Source organism: Sapajus apella, unplaced genomic scaffold, assembly GCF_009761245.1.
Source record: "Sapajus apella isolate SASKATOON/1434 unplaced genomic scaffold, GSC_monkey_1.0 scaffold50, whole genome shotgun sequence".
Classification (NCBI taxonomy): Eukaryota; Metazoa; Chordata; class Mammalia; order Primates; family Cebidae; genus Sapajus; species Sapajus apella.
The window spans coordinates 5,944,781-5,970,008 of record NW_022436990.1 but is presented as its reverse complement, the minus strand read 5'-3'; the positions used below and the strand labels follow the sequence as shown (position 1 = coordinate 5,970,008).

Sequence of the window (25,228 nt, the reverse complement as noted above, 5' to 3'; positions counted from 1 at the left end):
AATAAAAATGCAGTATCTGCAAAGTGCAATAATAAAATGACGTATGCCTCCTTCTTAATTTTTTTGCTTCTTCATTTCTAGAAGCATTTTTATTTATTTTTTCATATAATACCAATAGACAAAAAAACTCAGAATGGCTAATAAACAAATGAAAAGATATTCAACAATATGCATCAAGGAAAGGGAAAGTCAAATAACACTAAAATAACATTTCCCCCTTTTGGATGGGAAAATATAAAATAAAATTGAAGGAATCCAGTACTGAGGTAGTTGGTACTCTAATACATGGTTAATGGTGCAAACCCTTTTATGTATGTAAATTTTCATCCAGCAATTCCACTCTTTGGAATCTGTCTTACAGAAGTACTTGTAAAATTATGCAATTATATACATGATAATGATATGTATGGAAATTGACTAAATTATGGTAGAGCTATATGATCATCCAACTTAAAAAATTAAGTAAATTTGTATTACAAATATGAAAGCATGCCCATGGCAGTTTTTAATAAAAAAGAACAAATCATAAAATAATGCTTATAGTATAATCTTTTCTTTAAACGTACATACTCCTTGTCAAATTAATTTAGCTGCCTACATAAAAATCTCTATGTACAGACAAATGTCTCAAATTTAATACCTCCAAAATTGAGCTACTGATTTTTTCCCCAACACTGTCACCTATCTCACAAATTGGCACCTCTCCCTATTCACCTGCTCAATGAATAAACAAGTGAATTGAGGTGATGGATCTGTTAATTATCTTGATTATGTGAATCACTTCACAATGCATACATACATCAAAGCACTACATTGTATACCATATATATATATACAATTTTTATTTGTCAGTTGCACCACAACAAAGCTAGTGTTGGAGAAAGAAATCAGGAACATCTCCTCTTTCATATTCCCCATCTCTAATCCAATCCTAAACATGTTGCAAATGTGTTTACTCTTCACTATCTACATTGTCATTACCCTTGTCTAAGTCTTCACCACATTTTACCTATTACAATAATCTCCTATTTGATTTCTTGTCTTTTCTTGCAAATGTCTCATCCATTTTTATGTCTGTTTTTAAAACGTAATTTGGAGCACATCCCTCCATGCACTGTAACTGTGTGCTCTCGCTCTGCACTTAGAGAAAATCTACACTCCTTGGCTTATACCACCCACACAATTTCAACACAAATGACTTCTCTGACTAATGACATTATTTTTATAACAGCAATAATAATATTTCCAAATATTATTATTTTCTTGCTTAGGTTTTGAAAGAACAGTTTAAAAGACAGAACTATTAAAAAATACTCTGAATATAGTTGAAAGTTATTTCGTGCCCCATCCTCTGCGATAGCATCCTTGTGGTTTCCCTGAGAGTCTTGCCCCTCCAATCTATTCTCCACACAGCATCAACAAAGGTCATCTTACATCAATAATATATTTATGACATTTTTTTGCTTAGGAAACTTCAATGGTCAATGCCAGCCTGACCTAGACCCTGACCACCAGCTCTGCAGCCTCATCTCATGCCATTGGTTCCTTGATTACTGTACTTCAGCTATGTGGCCTCTTCTCAATTGCTCAGACACTCCAATCTTGGAGTTTTGTACGTACTTCTCTGCCTGAAATACTTTGCCCTCTAGGCTTTATATGGCTGGCTCTTTCTTATATTTTTGGTCTCGTTTTAAAAGCCACTTTTTCAGAGAGGCCTTCATTGACCAGTTTTTCTCTCTTTGCACCTATTCATTTCCTTCATATCACTTATCACAAGTGAAATAGTTTGTTTACTTGTTTGTCCTCTGTCTTCTCAATATTCTGGAAGTTCTGTGCAACACAGCAATAATAAAGGCATTGGTACTGGGAGCTATGGGGCATGCCTGAGGAGTCAGAAAGACCTTTTAGAATACAGGTATTGATCGACTTATGACCTATGCAACTTACAACCATTCGACTTTAGGACCACAATCGCTAGCCATGACTGCTCTGCCTCTGGCAGCGCAAACGTTGCCCAGCTGGGCGTGCGACAGTGCAGACCAGCTTCCGGCAGCACTACCATCTCCGCGTGCACCATTTCAACTGTTATCCCAGACTCGGTACAGCAATTTGTGTTTTATGTCTTGGATATTTTTCATCAAACCCCTCCCAATAAACTTCTTATACATTTTGAAGCAACAGACCCAAGTATCGAACTATTTGCAAGGATTGAACCGATGGCGCGTGATGTGTTTCATCCGTATCGTGAAATTTATGAAGAAAAAAAGAAACATACAATTCAGACAAAGCTCACCATGTTTATGAAAAAACCAACTCCGGTAGCCCCAACTGCTGCCTCAGGTGACGACATCAACGATCCGCAGCCAAGCACCAGCGGCCAATAAAATGTTTCGTACATGTTTATATATTTTGATATGTTTTGCAACTGGGAAAATGTTTCCTATGGCATTTTTACACCTGTATTTTGTATTTTTGTATGCACCTGTATTTTGCAATTTTGTATGTTTTGCAAATATTAAACCAGTAGTACTGGTAATGCAGTGTTTTACTTAAACCTGACAAATGTAAAAATAAGAAACAAAATGGTGTAGAGATGGTACAAATGGCATAAAATGAACAAATAAAATTATGATACATAACAATAATGAATGAAAATTATGATAAAATATGACTTAAAGATTTTTATAACATCATTTCACAGTACTGTACATATAGCCTACTCAACTTATGACCAAATCGTGTTACGACCGGTCTGTCGGAACCAATCGTGGTTGTAAGTCGAGCATTAGCTGTATAGCATTAAGTCCTGAATTTAAGAAAGTGTGTGAGGAGGGGAAGTGAGGAAGGTCATTCCAGGTCAAGGAGGTAAGTGTTAGAGCTGAAAAAAAAATTGTGTAAGAGGATGATGTCAAGTTCCAGAAGACTCTCAGAGGTATTTGGGGCCTAAGAAGGAAGAGAATAAGGGCCCACTGAGGCTAGAAAGGGACATTGGGGCTGGAAAGACAGGTAAGACCAGATGGTGAAGGACTAAGGAGGCTTTTCTTGTCCTTGAACACTGGGAAGCCACAGCAAGTTTTTTTTTTTTTTTTTAAGAGTGAAACTAAAGATGTATGATACAGATAGAATAAAAGGAGGAAAGACAGAGATAACCTTCTAAAAGACAAATCTGCAGTTCTAACTCTCCTCACTAATAAAATATAGTCAAAAACATGAGAAAGAAAATAAGTATAATTTTTATTTAAAGTTGAATATATAAGAAAATAAGACATGTAAACATTTAGTACAAATTCAAATACATTCTAAAGTTAAACTTTTATAAGTAATGTAGTTTTGGGGATGCCAGCTAATCCACCAAAGAAACCAGTGCTAACACTGTATTAAATAAAACTCAGAGTAGTTAATTGGAATAAGGGCAGAGCTATTTGCCCTAAAAAATAAAAGAAAAAAATGTTTGAGGATTATAATCCATGTATCACTCTGGTAAACTGTACATAGTAAGGTTGCTGGATTTATAGAAAAACAAACAATAACATTTTAAGACACTAGTACATAAACAAGTCATTAAACAGAAAAACTTGATGACTTGCAAAATTCTGAAACTAAGTATTTCCAATGCAGAGATTCACCTAATCATCTCAAAAAAAATCATAATAAATACTAAAAAGTCATTTTTTTTCAAATCACAGAGTTTGGGTATGATCTGATTTGACCCCAAATTCCACTGGACATTCTGTTACAAAGTAATCAGAAATACACAATGTACTTGTTCAATTTGTTTGTACTATGTAGAATTGATTTTTTTCTTTAATACTAAAATTTGGTCCATCTGTTGGGAAAACAGAAAATGTTCTAAATATATACAAAGACTGGAAATGCTCCATTCCACTGACTGTATCCTGTGGTATATGCATTTTCATCAGCATGTTTGTCTTGCAGACAAAATGAATATCAGATGGTGGTTTTGAAAAAGGGCAGACCTAACATGAGGTGATTAGTTTCAAAAACAGATTTTTATTCTTGATAAATTATTACCAAATACAATCATCTGTTGATTGAGGATATAAAACAGATTGGTCATACTACAACCCACAGGTTAAATGAAAAACGGAAATAATAAGTTTATTTAACATGGTCTTGCATTAGGTTCCCAGCAGTGCAAATCTAAGGCAAATAATTAGATTTCCAATTTAAAGGTATACATTTGTTAAGCCAGACGTTTCCTGAGGTCATCTATTTCTCTGTTGGCTAGTTTCACTGCACTGGCAATATACTTGGGACATTTTCACTTCAAACTCTGTATTCCTACACCTTGTATATTACACTGTTCAAAGGCAGTGTTATAGTTTCATTCAGGGAAAATACATAGAGGGCAAAGGGCTGATTGTGATGGCTCCTGGATGCAAATAGGGTTCCACTACATTGTCATATAGATCTAAAGATAACTCACGATTTAAAAAAATAAAATCCTAGGGCTGGTGGGAGTGCGGAGTGGGCAGAACTTACCAAGAGACCACTGCCAAACCAAACGAACGACAACCTCTTACACCAAGTAAACAGCACAACAAATACAGCACATTTAACTTCTTAAACATCCACTTTCCTTTTTCCCAGGACAACCTCTTCATTTTATGATGAAAAATAAAAAGTTAAGAGACAACTGCTCTGATCAAGAGTATATTCTATTTTATGAAACATAGTCCCCTACCCTCCTCTTCCCCTCCTCTATTTCTTTAGTCACTTACAACTCTGCTATGTAATGTCTCTCCAGGGAGCAAAGAATCCCATTACAGATGACTCCTCTGTGCAGACTTCAGCTCTGTAAATCAACAGGCTGAGCTCTCTAACAGATTTTAAATCCCTGCTTGAGTTAGGTTGGGACAACTTGTAAATTGGTCTGAAAGTTGGGGGCAGGGGAGGAAGGAGAGTGTGGTATCAGAATAAGTTTCAGAAAAAGAGCTTATAACACAATTTGTGTTTTTCTTCTATTCCCCAGTAACTATTGTGCATTGATGTAGAACAGGGAGTTCCAGAAATACCAGGGAGTGATAAAAATATATACAAAGAAGATTCTCGCCCAAGGAGAATATTCCCAGGTGATTCTAGCAAGCCCAACAAAGGGTATCAGAAACATAAACTGTACTTAATGCCTCCTTGGAGATAAGATATTTAAATGGTCTAGAGCACCTCGAAAAAATAAAGTTGTATGATAAAGGTATACCAGGGCATTATTTATAAAATAAGTCTCTGAGAATTAGTCACCTCACAGCGATTTTTTTTCCTATGAGGATTCATATGCCTTTATTACTCAAAACATGAAGTCCTCTACAAATCCATTGAAGAGGTACATGAAAGTTGAGAGACTGCCATTACTTTTTGCATAATACATCTTGTATAACTAAGATGTAAAGCAAAACTAATTATATAAAAACTTATTTTGTAATAAAAATTTTATACAAATTATACCAATACTGATCACATTAGGAAACAGACTTTCATATTTCCATGATTAATAATCCAACATAATGTGGTTTTCAATGTCCCACATTAAAAAAAGAAAACACTATATTCAAGTTGAACTGTTACTGAAATAGAACAATAATGAGAATAGGGACAGAGACAGCAACTCAGTCTCTCCAACTCAACTGTTTCTAAAAGTCAATTCCATATAAGATCATCACTTGGGTTTAATGAACTACTCTTTTATTGTTATTATCAATGTATGAGATCTCTCTCTTAACATCCTGTTAGCAAAGTTCTTCCCAATCATCATCCTAATATGAGGTCTCATCAATTCAATACTAGATCACCACATTTCATTTTGTCTACGCATTTTGCTTTGAGTTTTTCCCAGCTCTTCAGCCTATGCACAGATTAATCCTCCTAAAATATTACTCTCATCATAAATTAATGAAGGCTGAAATGTAAAATATTTGCATTTACTCAGTTCTGTGGTCTCAGGGAACAACGTTTGACTATGCCCAAATGTTCTAAAAACTAATACTGTTGTTGGTAAAGGAGTGAGAGAATGAATGGATTAGGATAAATCATTTTTACCACACAATCTACTATGAGCAGGCACATTGAACTGTGAGTCAACATTTCCCTTTTAGTATAAAAATAGCATATAACTATTTAACTGAAGGAGATTTCAGAAGATAACCTAAGAAAACTCTTGATGCAGGCATGACTGTCAATTTCAGATAATTTCCTATAGGGTCCATTGCCTTCTGTAGGCCGCCAACACAACTCTCAAATTTTGCCTCTGATTACTGTGATTACCAACAGGCTGAACACATCTCCAGCACAGCTTTGCTCCTCTGGCCATAAGCTGAGTAATATTCTATAACCATCTTTGCTGTTATTGGTTTTCTGGAAAGAATCTCGCTGTCAATCTTTACTCCAAAAGTGTTCCCAAAGTCAGTCTTTTCCCTACTACAGATTATTAGGCAGGGACTCTGCTGCCAGGAAACTTCAGACTAAACTTTTTAAAATGCAAGAAAAAGCCTTAGGGCACAACTGGGCACCCATTTGCTGCCTTAGGAATGGTGTGTTTGTTTGAAATTGGTGCTCCATTGCTAAAGTTCAAGAGGGGCTTAAAAAAAATCAGTGTTTGAAAGATTCAATTTCCTTGTACTTTTGGTCAAGAGTTCATAGCTACTTTTGTTAGAAAGTGCATTAACATACCTTAGCAGAAGCAAAAAAATTAAGACAAGTGGATTCGTTTTCTCCATCTATTGATTCATCAATAATTTTATTCTAATACCATCTTTGTCTTTGTATCCAAGAGCCTCAATTCCCTACTTATTTACCATTTACAATCTCATGCAAATAATAAATACTGAATTCCAAAACACCCTTCCAAATGCTCTTTGCTCCTACGTAGGCTTGCTTCAAATAATACTTCCTTGACTTCTGATCAACAATTCTCTTATATGCTCACAGAACACTGTCTCCCCACCACCATCTGCCTCTCCCCTGCACCAAGAATGTTGCACTTACCACTTTCTATTATGGTGGTTGCATAAGTTTGTTTCCAGCTTGGCCTATGAGCTCCCGAGAGACAAAGGACCATGTTTTATTCACCTATGAATTTCAAACTGTAGCATAGTATTTAACATATATTAGGTTTTCCATAAATTGATTTCCTGAATTAGATTGGACTGACAAATTGCAATTCAGGACATGTTAATTATCGGCTAAGGCCAGGCCTCCACAGAGGACAGCAGTGAAATGAAGTAATTATCCAGATCACTGAGGCCCAAAAAAAAATGTGCTAATTTGGGCAAAATAAGTAAGCAAAATTTTGCCTAACTGAACTAATCTATCATTTCATTGCAATGCAAAGCTTTCCTACTGGAAATTTGACCTCTGTGAGGAAGCCCTATTCTCTTCTTTCACTGTGTTATAACTGAGCCACCTGTTTAATACTAATGCTAAACATACTGTACATCTCTTACACACAGGACAAAAATAGCACCCTAATTCCTGTCAACTGTCTAATGGGAGTGTCATTGGTTTCAAATAGGAACCAATGACGGAAGGCAGTATGTTGACGGTTCTATGAAACCCCTGATTGGACCCACATTTTAAAGAGCAAACCCCACTAACAAAGTGAGTCACCAGAATCTTCTTTATATACCAAAGTCAGCAGGTTGCAAAACTAAATTCAGCGCTTAGCACGTGCTTTCTCCACATGAAGTCTGCATAGTCCTATATGCAAAAAGCAAGGTAGGTATCTCAATACATTTACCCTTTGGGAGGAAGATAAATCCTTACTGGATTTTAATGATTATTACAGGGAAAATATAATATTGCTTTTAAAAAAGGAGAAAAACAGACCAACAGTGTTATTATTTACAGTGAACATATTTGTTGGCATTTTTTTCTTTTCTGGCTCTGTTGTACTTGGTCTAATCAGGAAAAACAAACTACCCAAACAACAAAGCAACAGATTAGAAATTTAAATAATTGGCTTTTAATCCTTTATCACCCTGTGACTCCATAATTAATTTCCTTATTTATACATATCTAGCTTCAGAAGTGGAGGAAAAAGGTTTTTACTGTTTCCTGACAAAACGCAGTATTTAGAAAATACTTTCCATTTGTCAATTTAAATCTTTCAATTTACAAATAACTATTTAGTTGCAAATAACTAAAAAAGATACACTGAATACATAAGATTCAAAATTAACATGTCTAAAATTTTTTATTCTGTATAGGCTTCAAAGAGGGGAACAAGTATCTTTTTAAAAAAATAGAGACAGGCAAGCAAAATATTTAATGACAGCTTACAATCAGACAGAGTTAGAGCTACCCTCCTGTAGCCAGAATAAAGAAGTAGGAAAGAATGTGAAAATTAGAGAAATCCAAGTTTGAGTCTGAGCTTTGCCAGTTATGAAATTTGTGACACTGAGCAAGTCACTGAAACGTTCTTATGTTCTTAATCTCACTTTGCTAATTTCTTTTTTTTTGTTGAGACAGAGTTTTGCTCTTGTTGATGAGGCTGGAGTGTAATGGTGCAGTCTCGGCTCATGGCAGCCTCTGCCTCCTGGGTTCAAGGGATTTTCCTGCCTCAGCCTCCCCAGCAGCTGAGATTACAGGCATGCACCACCACAGCTGGCTAATTTTGTATTTTCAGTAGAGACAGGGTTTCTCCATGTTGGTCAGGCTGGTCTCGAACTCCTGACCTCAGGTGATCTGCCCACCTCGCCCTCCCCAAGTGCTGGGATAACAGGAGTGAGCCACCTTACCCAGCCACTTTGCTCATTTCTAAAATAGAAACAATAGCTCCACCTTTTTCTAATTCCTAGGGTTGTTTTGAGAAGAACATGAGCTAACATAAATGAAAGTACTCTGGGAACTATAGGGTAATACACAATGCAAAGATATTGTTATCTTGGCATATGGCTATTGATGGTAATGACAGCAGCAATGGTCTGATGTTTGCCATCAGGTGTGTCACTAATGCTCTGCTGTTAATAAATGCGATTATCATAATTGCAAATTAATTTGTGTTCAGATTCAGTTACCTGCAAGGCTGAAATGTCTGTTTTGACAACAAGTGAACAACTTATATCAATTTAAATAGAAAATATAAACAAACACAGATACTACAAAGCTGTGCCAGAAAAAGACTTTAGTGCACATTCCTTCAAATTAAGAGTTCTTTTCTCATCTGACTTCCTACTCGTGTAGGACAAATTTGTTATCAAATGTCAATCATATTTTATTAAATTGACTGCGAAATGGGTGAACTTCAGAAATAGACATTTTTCAGTAATGGGATTCCTTGAGCTTCTTGCTAGAGATGCAATTTAGCAACGCCTATTCAGGAGTTATTTTTTATTCTTAAAAAAAAAGAAAAGTAAGATAAAGTGATTAGTGCATAAATTCAAATTGGTGTAGATATAACCAGGAGGTAAATTTCAGAACCTATAGGAAAGGGAGAAAGCCCTACACCAGGCGTGCACTTTACCATTTGAGTCGGAAGCTAACCCAGGTATAATCCATTATGTTTTATGTAACAGGAAAGCACCCAGAAGATACTAGTCATCTTCCTGAAGACTAGACTTCCTAAATAAAGAAGCAACATTCAACTAGCTTTCCCTTTTGTGAACTGCAAACATAGAAGATGCAGTTTTAGCTTCAAGCCATAGCTCTTTGTAAGATTCTGTCACACCACCAAAAATAATTTTTGTTTTTCTACATATCATTAATTCTCAATTATGTTCAATAGGACTCTTTTCCCACACTATTATAAGTTGACTAGACAAGGTAGAGACATCACCATAGTTCTGTGGGTTTTCTAAAAATGATTATTCTCCAATAAAGTTATTTATGGAGACTCTTGGCCAAGCTGGTAATTTCCCAAATGTCTTTCTTAGCGGCAAAAAAGCCTTCCAAGTTAGCTTGTTATTAAAAAATGGGTGCCAAAAGGAGCTCCTTATCCCCACCAACTTTAAATTCCACAAAATTTTGCATGTAAATAATGAGATTAGATCATCCATGTAACTTATGCCCCAACCAAACCCGTGTCCAAAGTAAACTATTTTGTGAAACATTGTGGTATTACATGAAGGAAAAAAAACCAAAGTGTCCCATACTCAAATAAGTTTGGAAAACACTTATGAATTAAACTACATTAAACGTGTCTCTTCTGTTGAATTTATCAGAGCTGCAAAATGCTATTATGTATTGCGATAGTCTAAAAAAGTGTTTACAAAATTTATGTGACCATGAAACTCTTATTCAGGGAACTCTAAAATCCTGAAAGAGATACAGTTAAGAAGTGCTGGTCTATGATATGGCAAAAATACGTCAAAAGAGTTTGTTATTTAAATAATAGTTGTCTTGTGTATGACTAATTCCACTTATGCCAATCCATGTGGCCACAGAAAACCTACTGTCTTGCCAGGCTCCATTTATTTAAAGACTACACACAGACTGCTTTGAGAGGAGAAAATGGTGCTAACAATTCCAAGAATTTTTTTTCCCCCATGTAACAGCAATCTTAGGAAATTGTTTAAGCTACCTACTCTATGAAGTCATAAGGTCCCAATATTGTCTCACCTTATTTTCATTTGGGGGGAGCAGGGACAATGCATTTGTGGAATTACAAGAGCCAGGTTACAAACAACAAAATACTGGTGCAATCTCATTTCTACAAATTCTAGGAGAACTGGATTCACAATTTAAATGAGAACATACTATAGCATGTCAGAGACTTCCAGGGATAATGACTTGATAGCTAATACATCTGTATCTAGCTACTCTGTAAATCATATTTGAACTCAAATTTCCTATCTCTGTGTCTCTGATACCCATCCATTTCCCCGGTTTCCAAGATGGCTGAGTGATGATACAGCTGATGACAACTGTTAGATGACTGTTTCTGCTACTGTAGAAACTCAAATCAGGCATTGACCCCAGAAGACTATTCTTACATTCAGAATACTGATGATGAGCTTTGAGGTTTTTGTTTTTGTATTTTTTAAGGGCAGTGTGAACGACCTAGATTTTATCTCTTCGCGGAAGCTCCTCTTTTCCCTGAGCTGAAGTGGAGGCTCCCACAAAACTACAGTAGCTCCAGAGTGTGCTCAGCGGCTGTGGCAGCTCAACCATGCAATTTTATAGCAGGCAGCAAACAAGGCAGAGAATTCAGGGTTAAAAACTCAAGTGAAGTTTTGTCTTCTACAGTAATGAAAGCTGACTAAAAGAGTAAATCAAATGGATCTCCTAACAAAATGAAAACAGCTGTTTGGCCTGGCTTGGTCTCTGATTTAGGTTAAGTAATTATTGCTCTAGAGTGGTTCAAGGTTGTTCTGTATTAGTGAAATAAGATATCACATGAAAATCATCCAACTTTTTAATTTACTGTAGCATCAGAAATTCCACTGTATAAAAACTCCAGAAACGTAATCTTCTAAAAACTTTACCTATAAACCTTTTCAAATACCAATTGATTCAATCTTCCAAGCATAATTATATGATACACAATTACATTATAGTAATAATCTTTAGTATCTATACTAAGAAAATATTTTAATATTTTATCTTTAAAATGATAAGATTTTCCAAATTTTACTAAAGTGATATATCCGAATTCCTAAATAACTGTAAATATCATTTTTGTAGGGAGACCTGTTTATAAACAGCAAACAATGAAAAGCTACTTTCTGAGCCCCCAAAGAAGCCTATCTTTATAGTGACAATTTTTTAAAAATTCAACTTTATTATATGAAGAGTGGTTGAGAAGAAAAATAATTATTATGAAAAAGCACAGCAAAGCAATCGTATTGGGGAAGAGGTTTTTGTACTTAACACTAGTCAGGATAAAATTATTCATGTCACTTGAAATTCTACTTATTTGCTTTTCATTCTTCTATCACCATCATTAGTGTCACTTCTCTCTTATTTAAGCACTTTATTTCTGCTTTGGCTTGCCTATTACAACAAAGCGCAAATCAATGGCAAGTTGGTGATGGTATGTTTTTATTGATGTTCCAGTAATTATTTTTAAATAATATAAAAATTAAAAATATTATCTGATGCAAGACATTGAATTCCTGAAGAAAACAAAGACTGGAAGTTTTGGTCACCTTCTCTGGCTGTTAACCACATTACATCCCTTGATGGATGCTTCAATGGACGAATAAAAAATAACAAAGTGTTTAGAACAACAACATATATTTAAATTACAGGATAATGTTTCTTCAATAGTGACATCTTTAGAATATTTTAAGGCACTTGGGTACATTCAACTTGGTTCCCAACAAAAGAGCGAGACAGAGAGAGAACATTACATCAGAAAATTAATATTTTGAAGAAAATTACTTAAGTGGTTTAAAGCCCAAGGAAAAATCTCAGATGTTCTTGGTATAGCTATTATTGTTGCACACAAAACATGACATATTTACCTTTCCAGAGGGATACAGTTTGTAGGTTTCCTAAGTCTAAATAGCATTTCTCACTAGTCCTTGCCAATTATTCTAACTAGTACTTGCCAGCACATCAGGATAACAGAAACAACAGAGTTAAATGTTTATTTCTCCAAAATGTTTCCACATTATGATCTTTCTTCGGGGTCAATGTTCCTTAAATAGGTGGCTATATCAGAAATTGTCTTGTGGAACTAGATCAACAGTGCACAATTTGCCTAAGGATTAGAGAGGAACTCAATTACAAGCAATACTTAAAAGGAAGGTTTAATTTTTTCCTTTCAGACAGTTAATGTAAATTCTACTAACTGAGATCTTCAAAAATGATAGGGCACATGAAGCCAGTCTACATTCTTAGCAGTCTGCAATCCGAGGAGGGTTAAAGAGGAATGGTCCTACCCTTTTGCACAGTCCATATTTTTTTTTTCAAGAAGTATAAAGCCTGCTGTTGCTACTGCATAAGTCTTTGTGAATAGGCAAATGTAATTAACTCAATTTTATAAAGAAAGCTCAGCATATTTAGGGCCACTTAAATAGTGCATCTTTAATTTCTGAGTCAAAATATAAGGTCAAACTCTACTCAGTTTTCAGTAGCCATGTTTCTACCAGTAGTGTCAGCACAGTACTTACAGACAGAATCCCTCTGCTGAAAGGAGCAGCTCCCTCCCTGGAAGTCACTTACCTTACTCTGAAATACAGTTGACCTTTCTGCAACATGGGGAATAGGGACACGAACACACCCACACAGATGAAAACTGGCATATAGCTTTTGACTCCCCTAAAATTTAACTACTAATAACTTACAATTTTTTTTTTTTTGAGACAGATCCTCACTCTGTCACCCAGGCTGGAGTGCAATGGCATAATCTTGGCTCACTGCAACCTCTGCCTTCTGCGTTCCAGTGATTCTTCTGCTTTAGCCTCCAAAGTAGCTGGGATTACAAGCATGCACCACCACATCTGGCTAATTTTTTTTAGTAGAGACGAGATTTCACCATGTTGGCCACGCCAGTCTCAAACTCTTGACCTCCAGTGATCTGCCTGCCTTGGCCTCCCAAAGTTCTGGGATTACAGGCGTGAGCCACCACGCCTGGCCTAACAGCCTACTCTTGACTGGAAACCTTACCAGTAACATGAACAGTTGACTAACATGTATTTTGTAAATGTATTATATAAAGAAAATGTTTTTAGGAAAAGCATAAGAAAGAGAATATATTTACTTTTCATTAAGTGGAAGTAGACCATCATAAAGATCTTTATCCTCATCATCTTTACGTTGAATAGGCTGAGGAGGAAGGGAAAGAGGAGTGGTCTTGCTGTCTCAGGAGTGATGGGAGGAAGAAGAAAATCCACACAGAAGTAGAACTGTGCAATGGAAACCCATGTTGTTCGTGGGCCAACTGTACTTCTTTTGAGTCCCCCTGATCTTTCCCTAGCTCAGTTACTCATTATATTCCTCCATCTGGGATATAACCCCTTGAAAAATCCTTTAGTTGCCACATCTTCATGAGTTCCAGCTTGGGAATAAATGTTTTCTGAATCTACGCTGAAAAAGTGTTGCATCGTGTACATACTTTCCATTTTTTCTGGATTAGTCTCCTAAGATATCATATGCCTTGTTAGTTTCTTCCATCTTTTTGACAGAATTCCCGAGACAAATCTAGTAAAATCTAAGAAATGAGCATCAATGATTAAATTTTTGGTTTAAAAGATTACGTTTGTGACCTAGTGTTCAGCTTCAGAAAGAACACGCTATAAAAACTTAGAGCCTCATATTATTAGTGTATATTCATTGGTAAGTGTTCCTGAAATCACAGAAACCCCTAGTTGATCTGTATATATGAATACATGTTACAGTCCTGGATTTTCTGAGTTTAGCCAAGGGTCTCTAAATCTAGCAGTTCAATTGGCACCAGGTGGTACAAGGAATCAATCCTCCCAAGGATGCTTTTCTACCTCGTTTGTTTCTTTATCATTTACTTTTACCCTGAGATTGCACAGGAAATGGGAATTTCCAAAGATTGACATTTCAAGGGGTATGAAATTTCCAGAGATTAGCAATCTTTAAGCCACTCCTTTGCCTTCTATCCCGTTTTCCTCAGGACTCTAAAACAGAACAATTTCCAACAACCCACAGCCTTTCAAGGCAGCAAGCCCATCTGCACATGCTTACTAAATAACGGCCTGACACTGGACAGAGACAAGATGAGATAATAGGGTATCCTAAGAAATATTTACTTAAAAGTTGAACACTGTTCAACTATCAGTGTTCAATCAATCACACAGTTTATACCCTTGCAGTCAACGATTTCAAAGCATGTGTTGCATTCATTTCTCCTTTTCCTCTTAAATCCTTCATGAATTTTTTTTTTTTTTAAATCTTTGGCTCAGAGCAACAAAGTAAATCTTCAAGTTATTTTCTTAAATATTATTTTCATGTTAGTTTTTAAATTTTAGAATATAAAATGTGGCTTATCATACAAACATCTATGATAAAACTTCAGTAGAAGATATTGCAAAACTCTTTAGGGAAATACTTGTTCCACACTAACTTACAGGTTAATTTTTATCACAGATATTTCTTCACTTGATGTTGGTAGAGGTGTGAGACAATTTCTCAACTTCCATATCCTATGAATATTGGTAACCATATCAAAAGCTATGGCCTTCATTAGATTAAATTCAGCCATGAATTTAATCTATCAGAATCTTTTGTAGTAAAATATTAATTCCTACTTTCAAATTAGGATTCTTTAATTGGAAAAGACCTTAGCAACTATCTTTCCACAGTCATCATTTTACATATGAGGCTATTGAGGCCCTAAAAGATGAAAGGACTCACTCAAGGTCATGCAGCTGGATGGGGATGAGCCCAGGCTCATTACTTCTTCTTTGGGAAGTAATGGTAAAACCACAACATTTTAAAAGAGATTTAATGTCACGTGTTATGTAGAAAAGACAAAGATTGGCTCCTTAAAGAATTTCCAGCTCCTAAAATAAAACATTTCGGTCCTCTCCTCTTTAGCACTTCTAAAGCAATACCAAACTCAGTCACAGCGCTTGCTCATTTCCATTCAACATTCCTATTTCTTTCATTGTAGACCTTCCCCATCATTTTTCCCATATAGCTATCTGCATGCTATATTTGAAGAAATTAAAGTACTACAGAAAATATTACATCTAAATCACAAGCACTATTTTAATGTGATAAGATATTTAAACGAAGCTTTCTAAGTTCCTATAATAAGTGCTTAGGCCATAATTAAAAATGAATCCACAGGAGGCTGAGGCATGAGAATTGCTTGAACCCAGGAGGCAGAGGTTGCAGTAAGCCAAGATCACACCACTGCACTCCAGCCTGGGCAACAGAGCAAGACTCTGCCAAAAAAAAAAAAAAAAATCCACTCACTGCTTTAAAATACTTCAGAAAACAAAAAATGATGGGAGAACAGATGAAACAAGATGGGAAAACTTGTAACTGTAATTACAATTTAATTATAATTATTATAAAATTATAATTGGCAGTGGCTATTTGGAGTTTACTATACTATTCTATTCAGGAATATTTATCATTTTCCTAATAAAATGTTTATTTAAATTACCAATCCACGTACTGCCCTTTGGGAGAAAAACAGTTCCCAAGTTTCAATGTACACCAGCAGATTGTTTCGGTGAAGATAAACAAAAGGAAATTTCAACTAGAGTTTTCCATCTTTTAAAAAGAATTATTATTAAAAAAGAACACATCATATGAAATTTACCAATTTAACCATCTTTAAGTGTACAGCTTAGTAGTGTTAAGGATATTCACATTGTTGTGCAATATATCTACAGAAACTTTTCATCTTACAAAACAAACACTCTACACCCATTAAACAACAACCCTCCATTTCCTACTCCTTCAGCCCCTGGCAACCACCATTCTACTTTGTTTCTATGAATTTTACTACTTTAGATACCTCATACAAGAGGAATCACACAGTCTGTCTTTTTGTGACTGACATATTTCACCAAGCATAACATCCTGAAGGTTAATCCATGTTGTAGCATGTGACAGGATTTTAAATCTTTTAAAGACTAAATAAAATTCCATCTTATATATACACTATGTTTTTAAAATTTGTTCATCAGCTGATGGACATTTGGGTTGCTTTCACCTCAAAATCTTCATCATAACATAATATTTTTTGAGGAAACAAGTATAAGGTGCTGTAAGAAAAATTCAGCTAAGCAGCAATGATAAAAAATGGATGTGCAGTAACTGGAACAAAGTCCATCCATCAGCTGTTATCAACTTGACATCCATCACTCTAGGGCCTAGAAGAAACTGAGCACACCTAGTAAAAATCAGTCCATGTGTCTATAAGAGATTAAACTTATTATTTATCTACTTTTGTTTTCTAATCCCTCTTTATTTTAGTACTATTTCTTGATGGAGCTATTCAAAGGATATTGATGAATAGGAAAATATTTTTATTTTTTTAGTCTAGGGATAGGAGAAGGTACATGGATGGTTGAGGATTGGGAAAGTACCAAATTATTCAGATTTTTAAATTTTTAGATTAATAGAAAATAACATTTAAATTTCAAATTTCAAATTTGTAAAAGGAACTTGGTGTTACAGGTATTCCATGGTTTATTTTGGTGATGAATTTGATAAACTATTTGATTTCCAAGAAGCTGAACATTGTGTTCCATTTAGCAATTTGGAATGTTTCCCAAACAGCACTATATTACGGGGAGATCATCATTCTTTCTTTCTTTCTTTCTTTCTTTTTTTTTGAGACAAGAGTCTCACTCTGTTGCCCAGGCTGGAGTGCAGTGCTGCAATCTCAACTGACTGCAACCTCTGCTTCCTGGGTTCAAGTGATTCTCCTGACTCAGCCTCCCGAGTAGCTGGAACTATAGGTACCTGCCACCACACCTGGCTAATTTTGTATTTTTAGTAGAGACAGGGTTTCACCATGTTGGCCAGGCTGATCTCAAACCCCTGACCTCAAGTGATCTACTTGCCTCGTCCTCCCAAAGTTCTGGGATTACAGGTGTGAGCCACCATGCCTGACCTATTTTACTATTTATTAGAGAGAATAAACCTACTATAAAGGATGAAGCTCTTTGGATGATCATTCTCTATCTGATCCTATATGGGATAAAGTTCATCCAAGATCACTTGAGCGCTGAGAAACCTCTGCCATCTTATCTGGATCCACTTTTGTACTTTGTATTTTGCCTCTAGTTCACTTTCTCAGTTCCCACTCCCACTCCAAGGGATCACCAATCCCCTGGGCTCATTAAATTTCTGGCTTGGATTATGCGGAATGATTAATGGCGGTGCGCCTGGTACATGTGGAGGTCGATGTGCTGAGCATCCTGCATGTCAGCGACAAATACACCCATGTGCATCCACCAACTCACTTTTCGCCTCCACAGCCATAATTTATTCATCCCAGAGTACGCTCAACCATCTGCTATTTATTTTGTTTTCTTTAAGCATTATTTCCTTCGATTCGCTAAGCTAGGGCACAGGTGAAAAGTGGTAAGAAGCAAAAGGGAGCTGCTGTTGATGGACGCAGGAGGGGTGAGTTGAGCTCCCCATGAGGAAGAGCATTCAGCTCCACAGAAAGGGCCTAACTGTATTGTTGAATACTTAAATCCCTGCCTAATAGGAGCATTTGGGCCAGGCCCAATCATAACTAGCTAAGGCTAGACTCCTGGGGTGAGGAGTGTAAAGCTGGGGAATTTTAAGCATCCTTAATAGTAGCCTTGTAATAAACTGATGCTCTGAATCTTTGCTAGAGTCTGCACAAGACTGGGCTATAAATTTTACATTTGGCAAAGTGACTCATAAAGAAACACCCACCTGATTTCGGACATGCATTTTTGGCAGTCAAGGCACTTGCTAAATTAGCTATGGTTCTATTTTTAGCTGCTTTCTTTCTCTGCCTAAAATACAATGATTCTATCTGTACGGTACAGTTTTACAACTAAGTCCTCTAGTGCTGCTTATTAGTCTGTCTTTTGGACTGGGAAACACTGGAGTTTGCTTCCTTTTTAAATGCCCAAAACATTGGAACACATTTTTATTATTATCATTTTTTATCTATAAGGTTCTCGCCCTGTGAGTTGTTTTTTTATAAGAGTAGCTATAAAAAATGGATTATCAAAATTCATTTGAGCCAACAATCCCTGTTATTTCAGAGTGATAAAAATATAAAACCACTTTTTCATCAGGAAGAGTTGAAGTGTCTCTTGTCTGGGGAGGTCCAGTGTTGATTTGAGGAACTTGGGTCAAGCTGGTATTTGACCTTTGGCAGGAGGCTGCCCTGGGTCTTATATTCTCAACAAACTGGGCCCAAGACAATAGTGTGCTTTATAGCCCAGAGCCTGATCACTGTGTTTCTCCAAGGAAGACCTCAAGCTGAAAAGCCAACATGCCTGACAACCACCGTCAAGGTACCAAGGGCATAAGCACTAGACATTGGAAAACAAATGGAAAAGCACACACAGCTACATCTGGAATCCTAATGGACCGCCAATAGTTCCCAGCTAAAGGAAGAATTACCCATGTTATTTTATCATCCCTTGCGCTAACTTTGCTGTTTATGTACAGCAATAAATGATTTTTTAAAAACATATTTGGGTCATTATGTCATATACCACCAGCAAGTAAGGTTGTTTTATTGTGCTTGGAGTCAAAATACACTGCCATCCCCAGATGTATGGGAAGTTTAAAATCTCTTGTCCTTCTGTATTCATTTCTTTTGGACAAATGAGTTAAGTTTTTAAAAGGAAAATTGAGAATTTTTACGGCTTTTACTCCCACCTCACCAATAAAATTTGCACCAGTATTTTTCTACCCAGCAAAGGTGCTTGGCCAATGATAACACTAAATACAAATGCAGAAAGCCAAACATCCAACCAACAGGAAATGCCAGAGATTTTTTTTTTTTGGAACACTTTTAGCAAGTTGGATTCTTCTGCCAAGGCTGTGCTATAATCAAAAAGTAACTACAGATCAAGAATATGCAGTGAAACCTGGAGGTGCAAGCCAATTCTTCCCATACAATGATATATGAATTTCTACCTTTATTTCTGCTTGCTGCAAGCAGTTTTAAATTTCACCTGGTCTATTAAAGCTTTTATCACACACACTAAAATTTAGCAACAAAATGTTATATTTTCTCAGTTAAAAAAAAACTCCTGGCTGGGCACAGTGGCTCACGCCTAAAATCCTAACACTTTGGGAAGCCAAGGCAGGAGTATAGCTTGAGTCAAGGAGTTTGAGACCAGCCTGGGCAACATAGGGAGGCCCTGTCTCTATTAAAATTTAAAGATAAATAAATAAAAATTCCAAATGCCTAATTCTTTATCATAATGTGTTATTCTGAATGCTCTATAATCAATAGATACGGTTGGTTTCTTTTTCTACCCATTCCCCACACTTTCCAAAATTTCGAAGCTGAATTCATCCAAATCTGCTAAATCATCTTCCATTCCATTATGAATAAGGGGAAGTGGTTTCTCAACATGAATAAAGTGAAGGACTACATATATCAGGGGAGAAGAAAGGCTGAGAAAAGCAGATGTTCAGATGTGGATCATGACTGACCCATCATCTATCCAGAGAATCGGTCCTTGTGTGAGTGTTTAGTTTTTGAAGCAGAGGATGCTGGCTTTCCTGTTTACTTAGCTAGACCTGTCACTGGGTTACAGGTGGCCTGGAAAGAAGATTTAGGAAATGTTTTCTCTCTTTATAAATGAACATCAAATTATTTTACAATGTGCCCTGGTACATGCATCATGACAGGTTGGAGGCCAAAGACAATCTCAAATAAAGCAGAGGCTGGGGCAGGGCAGGGGGGACCCTGATTGTGAGTCAGGAAGAGAAGGAACTGTTTCCACGTATTTTTAAATTTTCACACAATTTACTAAGAAATGAGTCATCGTACTCATTAGCCTGGCACACATTCCACTCCAAGTCCCCTTCCTTGGCAGAATTTCTAAGTTTTGGTTATTGCATTGGAGCTGACTTTCATCTTTTCAGAGGATCCTCTTCAGTATCTACTATTGAGTTTCTTGGAAGCATCACCATCATTCTTACTTTTGCTATTAATGATCAGTCTTTTAAAAAAGCAGTCAACTTGATTCTGAGTTTCACCTAAATCCTCTACTCAAGAAAAGCCTAACATCACCAGGGTTGCTTTCCTACGGAAGAAGCCATTATTGAAATTTATCAGTTAAGGTTAGGATTCCTCCTTTTTTCTCTCTATTTTTCATGCTATTTATATTCATTGTTTTCCTTTATCCTATTAAAATTTTTTTTCACCAAACTTGAGTGGTGAATTTGGTGATTTCTCACCTTTTCTCTTGCTTATGTTCTGACCCTGACCTCTCTGACACATTTCAGCAGTATCTGATTCTCAACATATTTCACATTTGAGGAGCATTTTAGTCTCTTGCTCATACCTCTACATTCCCCAGCCCAGAAGTCTTCACAGATCATTGATGTCAAATCATGTCCTTCCTTCTTCAGAATGCTGCCAGGAATCATCTCCCAAACTAAACCCATATGGCTCTACTCAACCAGAATCACTTCAACAATTCTGTTTGCACATTGACAGGAGAAATCGCTTGGGAAAATGTTTCTGTATTCTGCAGATGTTTATATTTTTCTGAAGATTCCTCTGCTTCTGTTCTTTTTTTTTTCTTTCCTTTGCATTTTGCCCCTATTTCAACTTAAAGCTCCCTGTGGGTATGGAATAACTTTATACTCAAATACTTTTTGTGTGTTTCTAAAGTTATCAGTTCAGTGCTTATTGTGCTACATGGAGAAGGATCAAGGAAAACGACCACCTAACTGAAGTCTGAAATTGCTTCTCTGGCTGCTATTCCCTTTGATCTAGGGTAGCTAAACATATCTTAAAATAACACTCATTGTCCTTTGTTCTTATCTAGACCTCCTAGTTACCGCCATGGGGCTCAGAGTTTCTGAGGTGATATAAGGTATACCTACCATATATTTGTTGGTAGAAAATGAAGGATAATAGGGTTGGCAAAATTATAACATTTAAAAAATTGTGTCTTTCTGCCTCTAGCCTCTCCTTTAGCATTTCTGAGAGTCCTCTCTCACCTTTCCCAAACTCAGGTTATTATATGCCTTCTTAATTTCTAACTCCCTTAAATAAAACAGCAAAATGTGATATATTATTTCTACTTCAAAGTTAATTTTCATGAATTTATTCAGTCTTTTAAGAGTTTTCTGTTTTAACTCTTAAATTCCTATTTAAGGAATGGGAATTTCCTATTATGAAATAAAAGTATCTTCTGATAGAGGATTTGGAGCAAATTCAGGAAGTCAGAAGAACTTTGTTGGGAGATAGTCTTTTCCTTAGCCTTAAAATCATGCTGCATTTAATTCCAATTTTACAGACTATACACTGAACCTGCTTTAGTTGTTTGAGGTGCTTTTCTTAGTAAGGGACTAATGAGTATCCTCCTTCCCATTTTCCTTGATATTAAGATTGTTGTGCCTCAAGAGTTGCTGAAGCCAGAAGTCCTGTGGCCCCAGCTGACCAGGGTCTCCTAGCCTCACTGCCATTCATATACCTCCATCATCCCCGATACCACACAGACCATATGGACAAAGGCATGCCTTTCCTCAGCCCCCTCTTTGCTCCTTCTAGAATATCATGCATAATCATATTATCCAAAGTTTTAGTTACTTCCATTACCCTAAACAATTGTATCTGACACTACCTTAAAAGCAGGGAACAGTTGCTAAGCAGCTATCAAGTGAGGAACAAGAATGGTAAGGTGATGGGTGGGTGCCACTGTCAAACAACCCTGTTGTTAGCAGATAGGATCCTGCCTTTTTGCCTAAGTCATTGACAGTATGTGGCAAAACATTGAAACGCATTCACTGATACAGCCATTCCATATAAGCATTATTTTCTTTAACTGAGGTATAACTGACATGCAATAGACTGCATATATTTGAAATATACAAATTGAAAAATGTTCTGACATTTGTATATACCTGTTAAACCATCACCACAATTCAAGATACTAATAAACATCAGCCCCAAAATGTACTCATTCCCCTTTAGTACATCCCACTCCTGTCCCTGCCTCTCCCTAAGATTCACTGATCAGCTTATTGTCACTATAAATTAATTTTCATTTTCTTAAATTTTATATAAGTAGAATAATATAGTATATGCTTTTTTGTCTGACTTTTTTCTCTGAGCATAATTGAGATTCATCTATGTTGTCAAATGTATCACTATTGTGTTTATTACTGAGTGGTCTTTCATTGTATGGACATGCCTATCAAGAAGCATTTATTGAGCCTCTTCTATGTCACAGGTACTGTGCTAGACACCGGAATATACAGTCACTAAAGGCTACATGCCAGCCCTCAAGGATCTTATTTGGTGTCTAACACAGAGACAGATAAGTAATTTGACAATTACAGTAAAGCTTAATCAATGCTGTGGGAAGATAATCACAGAGGTTTGGGAGTCATATTAAAAACCATGTAAATCAGACTTGAAGGTAAACTTGAGGTAGGTTTTTGGTGGATGAGTAGTTACAGTGGGCTGGGCACTGTGGCTTACGCCTCTAATCCTAGTACTTTAGGAGACTGAGGCTGCTGATCACCTGAGGTGAGAAGTTTGAGACCAGCCTGGCCACTGTGGTGAAATGCCATCTCTACTAAAAATACAAAAAAACTTCGCTGGGAGTGGTGATGGATGCCTGCAATCCCAGGTACTCAGGAGGCTGGAACAGGAGAATTATTTGAACCCAGGAGGCAGAGGTTGCAGTGAGCCAAGATTGTGCCACTGCTCTCCAGCCTGGGCTACAGTGTGAGAATCTGTCACAAAAAAAGAAAGTCAAGGGGAGTGCAGTGGAAGGGAGGGGAGGGAAGAGGAGGAAAGGGGGCAGGGGGAAGGAGAAGGAAGGAAGGATGGAGAGAAAAAGAAAGAAAGAAGAAAGAAAGAAAAAGAAAGAGAGAGAAAGGAAGAGAGAGAGGAAGGAAGGAGAAAGAAAGAGAAAGAAAGAGAGAGAGAGAGAAATAAACAAACAAACAAACAAATAAATAAATCAGTTACAGGGTGAGGTCAAAGAGCTACCAGTAGTAGTTCTACATTGACTGGTATGGGTAGAAGGAACAGATGAAGTTAGAGAGAAGAACCCTTCATGCTGGGTAAGAAGCATAAATTGTATCTTGAGACTTACTGAAGGCATCTAAATAACAATAAAAATGACATAATTAAATTTACTTTTTCTGTGTAGAGTGAATTAGAAGAATATGACCAGAGAGACCAACTAAGAGGCTAACAAGTAGCCTAGATGAGAGGGGATAGAGACTTAGACTCAGATGGTAGCTCTGGAGACTCGGGGAAGTGGACAGATGAGAAAGAAACAGAGACAGGAAATAGAAATCTAAAAGTGATTTATTAAATGTATGGATGAGAAACAGGAAAAAGTTGCAAAGATTTCCATTTTTGAGGCTTGAGCAACTAGATAAATAGAAAATGGCTTAAGAAGTAAAAGTAGCTTTGAGGAAGATGATAAATTCATTATAATATTGTGAGTTTGATGTTACATGGGATATTCAGAGAAAAAAAGTCTAGAAGTTAGATGGATGTAACTGTGCAGGAGTTTAGAGATAAAGATATACTTTTCCTCATATTTATAGGCTTGCAGGAGGAAGAGGATAGACAGTAAAAAAGAGCAAAACACTTAAACTTCTGTTCTTGGAAATGCTGCCTTTGTGGGGAAAAAAATAGCTCATATACCTTTTTGTATCTTTAATTTTGCTCCTTAATTTGTTTGCAAATTCCTAAAGGAAGGCAGTGAAGGGGACATGCCTTAAACTTTCAGTAACAAAGTGCCTCTAACAGAGAAGGGGCTCAAAACGATTCATTACTTGCATATTTTAAATTAAAAACATAATCAATCTGGTCTTTAATTAGCTATCTGTTAAATTGATTCATGTGCATTAGTAAAATGGTACAAAGCTGAGCATAGTGGTGTGTTCCTGTAGTGCCAGTACTCTGGAGGCTGAGGAGGGAGGATCACTTTGAGCCCAGAGTTTGAGTCCGGTCTGAGCAATGTATCAAGGACCTGTCTCTAAAAAGAGAAAAAAGAATGCTACAGGAATTGGTTTGGAAGTCCCTGAGCATCACTTATCAGCAGCACATATATGTGATCTATTTCTATTGAGTAAGAGCAACAATTCCTAGTTACAAAATTTTCTAATATTTAGCTAAATATGTAAAAGAGAAGAGTGCCTCTAGTTTCAAACATAGTAATGTACCTAGAGCAGAATCCATGACAGTCAAGTCCAGGAAGGAGCTCAAATATGTAGCTAAACAAAAATTCAGACAGAACATCTTGCTATTTCTGAACATCATGCAAAATTTAGCAGATGACAAGTTGGACCCATTTTTGCTTAAATGATTAGGAACTCCAGTTCTCTCAATAGCACTTCCACAAAAACTAGGAAAGCCTTCCTAATCCAAATTAAATCTAAAGACTGTAAATATTATTCCATCTTTAAACTAGATTAACTTGAGGTAAATGGGTTTAAGGAGGTCAGGAAAGCTTCCATGAATCAGTTCTCATTTCCACATCAAGTGGCAAAGCTGTGATTTAAGCAATTTCTGCTAGGAAAAGTGCTTCCCGTGTAGCTTTTTTCCTCCATGATCTCTCCCCCATAATACATTACAGGGTAACCTTCACATGCCATAGAAAAACAGACATGTGAATTTGATACTCTCAGCTTG

General features: G+C 36.5%; 1 protein-coding gene across 5 annotated transcripts in view; it reads right to left on the bottom strand.

The window, feature by feature from the left end:
• SLC25A21 (solute carrier family 25 member 21) overlaps positions 1-25,228 on the bottom strand; it is a 503,455-nt gene that overhangs the window by 335,633 nt on the left and 142,594 nt on the right. The window contains exon 1 of one of the 5 annotated variants that reach the window (XM_032242678.1): positions 7,000-8,485. The exons of 2 other annotated variants lie outside the window; for them this stretch is intronic. In XM_032242678.1, coding sequence (XP_032098569.1) covers positions 7,000-7,072 — 73 coding nt within the window. In that variant the 5' untranslated portion in view covers positions 7,073-8,485. Of the gene's footprint in view, positions 1-4,742; positions 8,486-25,228 lie in introns of those variants that run through there. 2 more of the 5 variants (XM_032242676.1, XM_032242680.1) reach the window with 2 other exon arrangements.